The sequence below is a fragment of the Juglans regia genome, chromosome 8 (genome assembly GCF_001411555.2).
Source record: "Juglans regia cultivar Chandler chromosome 8, Walnut 2.0, whole genome shotgun sequence".
In the NCBI taxonomy this organism is placed as follows: domain Eukaryota; kingdom Viridiplantae; phylum Streptophyta; class Magnoliopsida; order Fagales; family Juglandaceae; genus Juglans; species Juglans regia.
The window spans coordinates 23,456,637-23,470,090 of record NC_049908.1 but is presented as its reverse complement, the minus strand read 5'-3'; the positions used below and the strand labels follow the sequence as shown (position 1 = coordinate 23,470,090).

The 13,454-nt window shown below is 35.8% G+C and overlaps 1 protein-coding gene across 1 annotated transcript; it reads right to left on the bottom strand.

Annotated features, from left to right (window-relative positions):
• Nucleotides 1-2,293: 2,293 nt before the first annotated feature.
• LOC109006165 (probable prolyl 4-hydroxylase 10) lies at nt 2,294-6,345 on the bottom strand. Its single transcript, XM_018985355.2, has 8 exons — nt 5,904-6,345; nt 5,725-5,809; nt 4,934-5,031; nt 4,704-4,801; nt 4,005-4,134; nt 3,719-3,906; nt 3,335-3,423; nt 2,294-2,574 (listed from the first exon to the last, which is right to left on the bottom strand). The coding sequence occupies exons 1-7, from the start codon at nt 6,098-6,100 to the stop codon at nt 3,350-3,352; spliced, it is 870 nt and encodes a 289-aa protein (XP_018840900.1). The 5' UTR covers nt 6,101-6,345; the 3' UTR covers nt 2,294-2,574; nt 3,335-3,349.
• Between the last annotated feature and the right edge of the window lie 7,109 nt (nt 6,346-13,454).

Sequence of the window (13,454 nt, the reverse complement as noted above, 5' to 3'; positions counted from 1 at the left end):
CACCTGCAACAGACCTAACCAATTGATTTGGAGATGTACCACCACTGGTTTATTTACTATCTAGAGTGCCTATCAGCTTAGTGGAGAACTACAAGATCGTGCAAAAGGCTAATCCTCATATTTGCAAACAAAGAAGGAAGACAGGACAAAGATATGGCACCTGAAGATACCTAATGCCAACAAAACCTTCTTATGGAGAGCATGTCTAGATGTCTTTCCCACAAGAGCTAATCTGTTTAAAAGGAGTGTACTAGACAATCCAGAGTGTTCTATCTGTAAGCAAGACCTTGAAACATTGGAGCATGCACTTTGGGAATGTACCTCAACTCGTGATGTATGGGGGCTGTGTACAACCAGAATTCAGAAGTGTGGATCTTAGAGCCAGGCCTTAAGGATTTAGTAGAGAATATATGATATTTTAAACAAGGAAGACATGGAGGAATTTGCTGTTGTTTCTCGGAAAATATGGAAAAGGAGGCATGAATTTATCTTTTAAGGATATTTTCACACATCCTTCCACTTTAGTGCAGCAATCTAAAATCCTACTGGCTGAACTCAGAAAAATCCAAGCACCTACTAGCAACACTAGAACAGAATTTGATCTGAATGAAGAATGGGAGGCTCCTCCTCAGGGACTTTTCAAACTTAATTGGATGTTGCTCTGGATAAGGTTCATTGCTAGGTTGGACTTGGTGCTATTATCCGTGATTGGGAGGGGATGCATTGCAGGTAGTCTAGGGGATCCAAAGTTCTGTTGAGTTACGAGCACATGTATGATTATGGCTTATACAAGATCAATGCTGCCTAATTTTGATTCGTGGTCAATGCAACACATTGGGAGGAATAACTGATGATTTCCGTGGTTCGTGTAATGAGAACGCATTACATGAGTCTAAAGTTTAATAAAATAAAAGATATGTTATGCTTGCAAGGTCTCCGAGATTCCTTGTCATCCAAAATATGTATATCATTAAAATTAGTAATCAAAGATCATATTTAAACTTCATACAATTAAGTTATAAACAAAATTAAAAAAATAATATAATTAAAAAAAAAACTTAACAATGTAAACGATGCGCAGATGTGCTGCTAGCTCATTCAATACACAACGCTATTTTGCACAAACACATTATCAATACTAGAAGCCTAGAATAACGTCTTGCCTATGTATCATCAGTAAGTAGATCCAAGCTAATGAATGCATACCCTATTAACAGAAATATCGGTCTTTAACCTTTTCCTAAATTTAGCACTAATCTTAGTGTTTAGTTGAATCATTAAAATTTATGAAGAGTTTTCGTACATCAAGACCTGTCGTTGTGTCACTTTCCAACCTCTCGAAGCATGGAGATTCAATGCCTCCTTAGACAAACTACGCATACGTCCATGAATTTACATAAAAGCGCGCGCATATATACATGTTGTATCAGTATGTATACATGCATGCAACTAGGTTAAAGAAAAGTGACTTTGGGGATATGAACTGATAAATTAATGGATCCAATGCACCAGCTTCTCTAAACCACGTCGTTGGATGTAGAAACTTGTTCCCTATCTCCTCTACAAACTAGCTACTTTCAAACAGCTCTCAAATAATCCCCATGGTTGCAATTGAATGATACAAGGTTTATTACAAACGATTCTCTTAGATATTTTGAAGAAAAGTGTTACAGTCATAAAGAGATCCCATAAAATGACATGGCTGCATATGATATGTTACATGATTACATCTACTTTACAATAAAAATAGCTTTACAATTTAACGTACCACGACAAATCACATCAATTTGTGGATTTATTTTTGTAGAATTTCTTTGTGGCTAAAGCATTTCTCTATGTTGAATATCACAGATCAAGTATAAGAATGTTGTAAATAAAATATTTTGAGAAACTCCAATTATAACATTAATTAATTTTTTTAGAATATAGACCCAAATAGGTTCAAACGTCCTCTAGATTGTTACAAATGGTACTATAGTCAAGAGAAATGAACCACATATCTTGGATTGAGTATATAAAGGTGATGATTGAGATCTCATATTGCTTGGAAAGAAGTTCTTATCCTATATAATGGTTTTAAGGGGTTTCAATTGGAAGGTCGACTGCTCATTTGAAATATAACTCCAAATGTAGCCTTGCCTTTCCTTAGGTTACTAGATCATGCACAGGTCAAAAGTCATGATAGTCCCACTAAGCTCTAATTCCAACAGCAATGGGCAGTCAGCTTGACAATTGCTTAAATGAACAAGATAAACATAAAAGAAATACAGTATAGATTCATTAAAATATACTCTTTTTGGTTAATTGGGCCTATTTGTTATTAACAAATCTCCTAAACCTTTTGATTGTTTAAATACAAATAAACAACTCTTTCCTTTTTATTAAGTTGGTGTCATAAAATATAAAGGGATTCCGAACAAAAATGTGAGCAAAGGATTGGTAGTACATCAAAATATATCGAATAACGGCACTGAGCTCTGTATAGAAAGGTTACATATGAGATCTTACGCCATATAGTGCTGAAGCTCTGACCGAGACTTATGGTACAACAGTGAGATTAGAACTCATTTAAACCTGCCAAAGATGATGAGTATCGACTTAAGGTGATGAAGCAGTTATTCAATATTGATCAACAACATCAAGGGGACTGAGCGATTTCCAGTTCAAGCACATAACATCAAAATACACGGGATAAGAAATATAGTTTAGATATAGTTAGAATGTTGCCCACTTATACAGGCTAACTAGTATATGGATGCATGCATAAACATATAATAGTAAAGCCCACACAGCCAATCTCAAAGAAAGCCAGTAAAGAAGCCACGCTTGGGCCACTCTCTGAGAAGGAAGAAAACACATATTATAGCATACAAACTATGTCATATTTGTTCCTGCTTCAGTTGTGGCGTTACTGATGACACTATGATTAAAATTTCAGAGTTTCTATCCATCATCAAAACGCAACAATTCCTGTCAAATCCTTCCAGGAAAAGTGCTTAAAAATCCTGTTGCCTCGATGCCAACTCCAACCACAAAAAAGCTTTAGCATTCTTAACACCAGCCCATCATGCTCAAGTATCAATTTTCTTTTTTTTTTTTTTTTGGTAAGAAATTGGCAGAAACTGTAGATATACCAGATAACAGAACATTCAGAAAGATGGTGTCTTATCAGCTTCATGTGCATCAACCATCCCCAAGTGGATAAAACATTTCAATATCTTGAAATTTTCCAAAATATGATCAAGTTCTAAACAAAGAATGGATCTTACACTAACTACTACTTATTGGCTGCATTGAAATTTTTTAATTAGCTATACTGGGTAAATATGATTACCTTTTACTAAGTTGCTCAAACTTTGTACTCGTTTACGCGCACCCATTTAGTAGCTGACCACTTGTTCCCCTTAATCACAGGGCAACCACCTGAATGAAACAGAAGAATTGAACTCAGCACTAACTGTACTATTACCCCCACACATAGTGAATAATGAACTCAATTGACTCAAAGATGAAATGATGCCTAGGAAATGCAGTATTACACCCAATGGAGATGTCACTCCGTCAACAATGAAGGCATGTTGGCCTGGAAATGACTGAAAACTGAACTATCCGGTCTCAAAATCTAAATGATTAACATTGATGACTAACCATGCAATGTGGACTTTTGATATTAATAAAGTTTTTACTTATAAAAAAAAAAGAAACAATGATGACAAACCATGCAAACTTGATGAATCTAGAGTGGCATCAGGGTTCATGCTCCAGAAAAGCAAAGCATCACCCATCTTTGGTTTAACAGAGAGTCCTTTTTTCCCGCAATCAGATAGCTCATCCCACCAAGGCACAGAGCTAAAGTTCCCCTTGGCTGCAGGAAACACTGTCTCACCCCCTTCTTCAACATCTGATCTGTACCATTAGAGAAAAGGACCTTACTGATAGAAACACTTTGGCCTTCAGCATATGCATGACTGGAGAGAAGAATTCTATAAATCTATATCACTTACAGATACATAAGAACTGTAGCCATCCGCTGACCCCCATTTTTTGTATTTAACTGATCCTGGAAGTAGTCAAAGTGAGGCTCATACTTTTGTCCAACTTCATAGTGGAGTACTTGAAGTCCTTCCCCATGCTCTGTTTATGAACAGCTTATGAATTATATGACAAGTAAGAGATAAGCTAATAACAGATAAACACAAAAAGTCACTCTTCTTCCCAATCCCTCTTTCCTCTCTAAGCAAAAATGAGTTACAACATTTGAGGATTAAGGGGGATTCTCGGGTTTATCACAACTAAGAATGTCCCATTCCCTCAATCTTCCAAAGCTGTTATCAAAGAGCGCACCTTCCTTAAATTCTAAAAAGAGGGGCTTCTTAAATCCATTTCCAACTTTTTCATCTTCAGGAAGGACTGAAGAAATATATAAAATTTAAACAATTCCCAAGTTTCTCCTTGTCCAGCAGAAAAACCAAAAGCTAACTTTTGTCCTTTGCAAAAATGGGAATTCCAAGAGAGAAGAAAATGAGAAAAACCAAATTACTGCATATTGGAGTCACCAGACAACAAAACATAATGAAAGAAGGTAATGTATTTCAGAAATAGTGAGAATCAGGAAAAACTATTCTGGATTTAAACAAGAATGAAAGTAACTTCCGTTTTGATTAAGAAAAAGTGGAGAAGCATAGGTGGCCCAAACAACATACCGACAGGTAAAAAGGTGAAATCAGCAATCTTCTTCTCGATATTCCTAATAATTTTATCACGTCCTCGTGCCAGAAATGTTCCAGAGCTTGTACGAACCCTGCATAAATTGTAATCCAGGGTAACAAATCTGACTAAAAAAAAAAACCAAAACAACAGGAAAAGCAATCTAATGAAGAGAATGGCAAAGGAAACTTCCATCGTTAAGAGAAGGGTGGTAAAAATTTCATACCGACTATCTCTACTCTTGCCGGTTTCACCATCAACAACTGTTGACTTGTGCATATGTGGCTTCGCAAGACTGATTAGATACTCACATTCATCCTTGGTCTGCCCAAAGTATATCAAATTCAGTATTTGGCAAGCTTTAAGTTACAACAGATTGGTTCCTGATCAAGATCAAACTTATCTAACAGAATTCTAAGACCCCAACCAACATGATATGACTCTGATCCTAACAGGAAACTCTTTTTCTGTACTTATCAAATGAGCTATTACTCCTTTAAACCTATCCCCGTGTGTTCAAAATGTGTATATATGATATTAGAGGGTGAAATTCATAGTTCCACCAAAGGATTTTTATTCGTAGATAACCTTTCTTTACTCCTAAAGTGACCTATTACAAAATTTCACATATCCTCCCTACAATGCATATATAAAACTGCAGCATGAATTACAACGAATGGCATATACTTCAATTTTAGTTGCCTATAAATATATATATATTTATATATATATATATATGAATTACAATGCATATATATTTATATAAGACACAATTTTAGTTGCCTTTTCAATGCAATTCTAAAACTTGCTTTCTTCTTTCCTTTTTTTTTTCCCATTCCAGTAAATTAAGCAGATATCGCCAGCGAGAATGGCATATACTTCAATTAATCCGATTCACAAGAAAATGCATATCCCAGTAGTTAACATTATCATAAACCAAGGCGAATATAAACATAAACAAATTAAGCAACAATATTTGCAAGCTCCACAAACAAGAAATAAGAATTAAAAGCTCACCAAGAAATTATGGTAAACAAAAGCTCTAGGCTCCCAGGAGATCAATTCCACCCATTGCTCCCCCCTTCCCTCGTCTCCATCAATCCTATTAAAACAATAAATAAATAAATACACAAAAAAATCACATTAATTTACCACGAGAGAGAGAGGAAGAGAACCAAAATTCAACAACCACCAACCTATCCATATTGTTCCGTACAATGGTGCTGAGATCGTTGGCCTTCGGAGAATCCCCACCGGAAGTGCTGGGAATCGAGAGGATTCCGAGGGCGAGGAGGATGAGAATGACGAACGTAAACATGACGAGCATGGCGAGGACCATCGCAGGAGACGACGCTTTCCGTGCCTGTAGGCGGGAGTACTTCGGCTTGGCCATTGTTTTAGGGAGTTCCGACAATCGAGTCGAATCGAATTGAAAACCGTAGGGATCGGTGTCGAAGAAGAAGAAGAAGAAAAGGAAGAAGTGCGAGTAAAAGCAAGATCTGAAAATTAAAAAGAGACAGATAACGACTATGAGTATGCGACTTTATGAAACAAAACTATACAATGCGCGTTTCGGAGAAGACGATCTCGACGAGGTTGAGGTCGTGGCCTATCTACGACAGCGTATAGACTACGTTTACAATATTAATACAATACTTGCATTTACATGTATTACATGTATTATAGATAAGATAAGATGAATCGATATTAAAGTTAAAAAGTTAAATAAAATATTATTATAATATATTTTTTAATATTATTTTTATTTTAAAATTTAAAAAAATTAAATTATTTATTTTATTTTATATAAAAATTTAAAAAAATTATAATGATGAGACGAGAAATTTTCAAAATTTTAGGTTTTAATTTTGAAAGTAAAACAGGCCACCAATGCCACATGCACCGTGGTATGACAAATCATGTTTTTTTATTTAAAAACATCACTATGGCCTTCAGCTATTACATTGTTCAGGATAGGATCGGACACTACATGACTATGACCTACACCATTTACAATAGATTGTGCTACCGCTATTACATTTGGACAAAAACCTAATCTATGTCTGTCAACCATAACTTGAGCACTTATACCTGGGTTGATAAAATCAATATCGATAACCTCACAACTTTGGTAGAGTGCTTGTTGTGCTAGCTGATGAACCACCTGATTAGCACTTCTCTTTACATGTCTAATCTCTCATCTTGTATCTGTCATGATGGAATGAACATCTTGCACAAGGCATTGGAACATACCATTCTCCTAAAGATGGTGTTTTACTGCATTTACAACCTGAAGTAAATCTCTTTCAAAAACAACTTTCTGTACACTGAGCTCTTTGCAAAGCTTCACAGTTGATATTAATCCTCTATGGCAAGGAGGGTAAGGGACATTTATTTATTAGAGAAGTGTTTTTCCAATACCATTTTATTTACTCATGCAATCCTCAATCTATTAAATATTATATATAAAGCTTGCTTAGGAAAACAGAAAACAAAATTCAATATTCACACCAATTCCAAACGCTTTGTAGGCTTGGAACAATGCACTTAGAACATCACATACTGTAGAGTTAAAGCTGCAAAATAACCCAAACTACGAAATAGGAGAAAATTGCCAGAGGGAAAGCATGGTTCATTAATTATTTACAAGAAGAAAGGGAGAAACTTCATATGTAATAAGAAAGAATATGAACTAAAGGAGAGAGCAATGAAAGAGAACAAGGATGACAAAGGAATGATAACTAACTGAGTTTTGCTAGGTACAAGCGAGTCTGTGCACCATATCGCGTACCAATGATTTTTTTTATTTAAAAAAAATTAAAAAAATATTTTGAGAGAAGAAGAAAATCTCTTATATCATGAAAATTATTTGCATCTTTAATTCACATCGTTTCGTTAAACATATGCATTATATATCAATATCGGTGCACGAATTTGTGCACGAACTTGCTTGCAAGTATATTTTTCCTAACTAAAAATTAACATAACGGATTAGGTGTTATTTTAATTTTACATGAGATTTTATAAGAATAACAAGAAGAAGAAGATCAATAATCTGGATTAGGTGTTACAAGAAAAATCTATAGAGAAAACAATACAACATTAGATATTGCAAGAGAGATCTAGATCAGCAGAGAGAACTTGCCCTCTCACACAAGGAAAAGCCCTCCTCCCTGATGGAAAAATGAGAATCGAAATGTTGAATTCATGTTTATCTTGGCAGTTACACAAGGGGACTTATTTATAGACTCAATGGCAACGGTTAAAAAGAGGCATAATTGTTGGATATAATTAGGGGTGTTCATTCGGATTCTGATTCGAGAACCCGGGTTTTAAACCAGAGTCGAAACTCGGACCAGGTTGGTCTGGGTCAAACCCGGGCGGATTCGGATTTTTAAAACTCGAAAATCCGAGTTTCGGGTTGTACCTGATTTTTTTTTTTAAAGTAAAAGCCTTTTATTTTATTAATTTTTTTTTCTAAGAAGTCAAGTTTATGAAACGCATAATATTTGTGTTCTAAAAATACTAAATGCATGTAAAACAAAAAAAATAAATCCAATATTCATCTTTGCATGCATCACAATACAATCCACTATATATTACACTATTGATATTTATAAATTGCATTACCAAACACAAAATTACAAGAAATGAATTACAAAATCGGCAGCACGATCTTCCTATCAGTGATTTAATCTCACACCAAAGAAGCTCCCTAAAGAAGCCTTTGTTAACATTTCCCAAAGAAGATCTCAGGGATGCTTGTACCTTAGTGCCGATGATGTAATACGATCTAGTTCTGTGCTTTCAATTACATTCCTTATTTCATCAGGAACTTTTCCAAACTTGCCTAACACAAATTGCTTCATTCTAGTTAGGTTATCTTCTATCTCTTTTTCTACAAGATAGATACATGTAAAAGAAAATTGTGACAATGCTAAGCATAGGGAAATATATGCATTAAAGTTATCATAGAAACATGAATATTATTCGTGTGTCAAGAAATTAATGATGATACATCAAAATAATATCAAGAAATGCACCTAAACAATCCTATGTATAGTGATTCAAACAGTATAGGCAACTTGCTTTGAGGATAGTTGCTGGAGAACCATATATATATGATGTACCATGCAATTAATATTCATTGGTGAATAGTACCATACTAATTAGGCAGTTCATGTAGGACCCAATCCACACGAATTCAAGCAATTATTGAATTGGTAAATTCATTTTTTCCTGCATCTACATGATTTGTTGTGAAATTTGAAGTTAACAATTCAGCATAACGAATATAAAAGTACTTACTCTAGATTTCTTTTAGTATAAATGGGAAGAGAGACTCAAAACAACCTTTATTAAAGATGAAGCTTGATGATCATCTAAAAAATATTAAAAATTGAGTTAGATATATAATAAACCGAGATAGATAGATATTAAAAAAATATTTCAAGTTTCAAACTTACCTTCAAAGTCCATCAATTGTACATATTCTTCCAACTCCCAGATGTCGACAGGTTTGGTCCTTAACCAATTTTGAGTGCAAATGAGGGCTTCGACAGTCTCTAGAGACAATGAACTCTTAAAAGGATCCAAGATGCGTCCTCCAGTACTAAATACGGATTCTGAGGTAACAGTGAAAATGAGGGTGGCTAACACATCCGTGTTACCTCAGCAAGTACAGGATAATTGGTGGCACTAACACTCCACCAATCCAAAATATCAAAGCTATGTGATTTTTGTGCATACCCCTCCGACAAATACCGATCTAATTCTGATCTAAACTCCATAAACCCTTGCTCCTGAAGGTATTTCTCTAACCTGATATCAAATTTAGTCGAGGTAGTAGTAGAAGCAGAAGTAGTGCTTCACCTCCCTTGAGCCACATTAGAACTCCCCCACTACCCACACAAAATTTGTTATACTGCTCAATCAAGCGGCTTAACAAAAGTTTAACATTGACCTCTATCATATCCGCCAACTCATCTCCGTTGCACTATTTCAACCAAAACTTCATTGCTATCATTTTATATCATGGATCAAGCACAAAAGTAACATATATCATCAAGTTGAACTTATCTATGCTACCCCAATACTTTTCATACTTACTTTTCATATTTATGCCCATGGTCCTAGTGATAATATCATGACTATTGCACATATCATTTAATGTATATTCAATTGTGCAGAGTTCTTGAAAGTAGACATTATCCGTCACATACAAAGAATAAGAAATGTTCAATGTAACATCATAAAATATTTTTAACAACTCTACAAAAATAGGTGTTTTTTTCCAATCATTAACAATGGGGTTCACGAATTCACTATCCACACACATATAATAGTGTTCAAATGCTTGTTTGTGTTTTCAGTGATACTCAACATCAAATATGTGGAGTTCCATCTAGTAGAAACATCTAAGCAAATCGTCCTCCCACTAATATTTTCCTTTACTGCACAAGCCTTGAACTTGGCAAACCTTGACGGTGAAGACTTCAAATGTATGAAGACATCTCTAATACTCATTACAAACTCATAAACATCTCTCAAACCATCCATAACAATCAAATTCAATATATGGGCAGTACACCGCATGTGAAGAAACTCACCACCCAATATGGTACAATCACTATCATTTATTCTCCTCCTCATTTAATCAACAACAACATTATTACATGAGGCGTTATCAACTGTGATGGTCAAGATCTTATTAATCTCTCAATCATGCAACCCCAAGTCTAAAATCCTCCCAATAGTTTTGCCCCTATGGTTGGGAATTTGGCAAAACTTTATTATTATTTTTTTTGTGCAATTTCCAGTTGCAATCAATAAAATATGCAGTAATGCACATGTAGTTCATATTTTGTACCAATGTCCAGGTATCGGTGGTTAGACAGATTTTTTGACTATCCAACAATTTTTTTTAGCTGTATCTTCTTTTTATTATACAGCTTAATACAATCAATTTTTAAATGATTCGGAATGTCAAAGTAAATCGAGACTCTAAATCAGTCATGAACTCAACAAACCATTTGTTCTCCACTAACCTAAAAGGCAATTCACACCTAATAAAGAACTTAGTGGTTGACACTCTAAATTCTTTTGCATCATACTTCACTAGACTTTGTGGGCTAAACACACTTCCCTCCGCATCCCACTTAACACTAGATGATTGACTTTTTCCAACTCCTTTAAATCTAATAGGGGAAGTTTTACATGCATTCTGGAGGTGGTGTATCATAGATGAAGTGACATTCTTGTAGTGGCAATTGTATAGTTTAGCATAATAATTGCAATGAGTTTTGGGTTATCATAGTTAATAGATTGCACTTTAGTATAGTGTTCCCAAACCACCGATTGGTTACTAGGTTTTTTTTTTTTTTTTAATTTCTTGGGTAAAGGTGGGATGGAATGGATAGGCTATTGTGTATATATGGATGAAAGGGTTGGAAAACTCCCATGCTCTTCCACATCTACTGGAATAGACAAGGTCCAGGGTTTGATGGTTTAGAACTTGTGGAATGGATTCTCAAGGGCCAACAATTTTACGCTTATTGTAATACTCTGGAAGAACACAAATTGCAAATTGCTTCCTTCCATATGGAATGTAAGGCTCTCTCATGGTATTGTTGGTTGATGGATTCTAGCCCAGTTCATTCCTGGGAGGAATTTGTGATGGCTCTCAAGGTCCGTTTTGGGCCTTCAGCTTATGAGTATCCGGTTGGGACTTTCACAAAGCTTTGACAGACAGACTCACTAGAGGAATACCAAACCCGATTTGAGATACTATCTAATAGGATCCATGGACTTACTGAGGAGTTTCTCATCAGTACGTTTTTAAGTGGGCTACGAGATGACTTGCGAATTGTGGTGACCATGTTTAAGCTGTCATCTGCTTTTGGGCTTGCAAGGTTATAGGAAGAAGAGGTGTGGCATAGGTTCAAACACAAAAAATCACTCGACCTACCCCAACCTAATACCCCTAGACTACTTGCACCAGAACCCATATTAAGGCTACCACCACCTCCACCTCCACCACGTCCTGAAGCAAGAAATCCCCAACCTAACAGCCCACCACTTATCCCCAACATAAGACCCACCATATCTATTAAAAGAATCACCCTAACCCAAATGAAAGAAAGGCGAGAAAAGGACTGAGTTATTACTGTGATGAAAAATTACAACGGGAGCATAGGTGTCGAGTACCTAAATTATTTTTATTGGAAGGACTAGAAGTAGAAGGAGAAGAGGAAGTATTCGAGGGTATTTCCAATGAACAAGTGATGGGAACCGTCCAAGAGTCCATTGAAAAAGGAGAATTGGTAGGAATCTCCCTTCATGCTATTTTAGGCGCATCATTTCTGCAGACTATGCGACTATGGGGTGTAGTAGGAGATCAATCAGTGGCGATCCTTATTGATACAAGAAGCACACACAACTTCATCGATCTAAAGGTGGCAAGGAGAAAAAATCTTTGTATTGATGAGAGTCTCAACCTGACAGTAGTGGTGGCAAATGGAGAGTAAGTACCAAGTTTGGGATATTGTAAGGTAGTCACCTTTCAACTACAAGATCAATCTTTTTTTGCATATTTACACTCACTACCCTCGGCAAGATTTGACCTTATATCAAGCGTAAATTGGCTCTATCCGTTGGGACCAATTCTTTGGCATTTCATTAAACTTACTATGAAATTTATGTGGTACGGAAAATCAGTTCAGTTACAAGGATTTTGTCCATCGGATTTCACAAGGGAAGATTCTATCTCGAAAGAGTTGGGAGAGCATCATAGGAAGTTTCTAGACCTTGCAAGCAAGGTCTTTTGAAGAAGGGGAGTTTGTTATGCGCTACGTCATGGGAATCTATTTTAAATTAGTTAGGATTATCTTAGTAATTTACTTTTATTTGTTTTTCCGTTAAGTGCTTTGACCAATTCTTAGTAATGGGCCGGTTATTATTAAGAGAAATTATAGTTGCAGTCGTAAGTACGCAACCATTGTGTAATTACTTTGAAAAAAATGAATAAATATAAGATCCAAATAAAAATAATAATAATTTTTTAATAGCGGACCTCACTCTTTTTCAAAACGACTGCGCGGCACTTGCGTACTCTACGACTGCATGTAACATTACTCTGAGAGCTATTAGAGTCGTGTCGTCGAATTGGTGATGGGTTGTTTATGTAAATAATCTATTTAAGTCCTGTAAGAGCATCCGCATCGGTCTCACTAAAACTCTTAAAAAGCTAAATTATGAACTTCATGGTGTTTAAGCCCGCTACATTGGACTACGTAAAACAAAAAGTTTAAACTTTCAGCTACAGTAAGTCCATCATTTTCTCCAAACATAGCGAGTAACTATTCATCGCCAAATTATTATTTTATTCTAAAATCACATCTCCTCAACCGAAACATTTTATTTCCCTCTTGAATCTGTTCTCCCCACAAACCTTCACTTTCTCTCCCTTTCTCCCTCAACGAACACCCCCTTCATTTTTTACTCCCCGTTTCTCTCTTCCCTTCTCTTTCTCATCTGTTGTCTCTTTGGCCCGACACTCGTTCTCTTCCCTTCTCTACATTTTTTTTCCAGTTCTCTTGCTGTTTTTGTTACCCCAGGGCTGTCAAAGTTGGGAATTTGGTACTAGGAGAAGGAGCCTTTGATTTGCAAGAGAAAATCGATTTTAATCAACTGGGCAGGCCTCTATTAGGGTTCTATTGTGCTTCACGAAAGGTAATCAACTCCCCTTC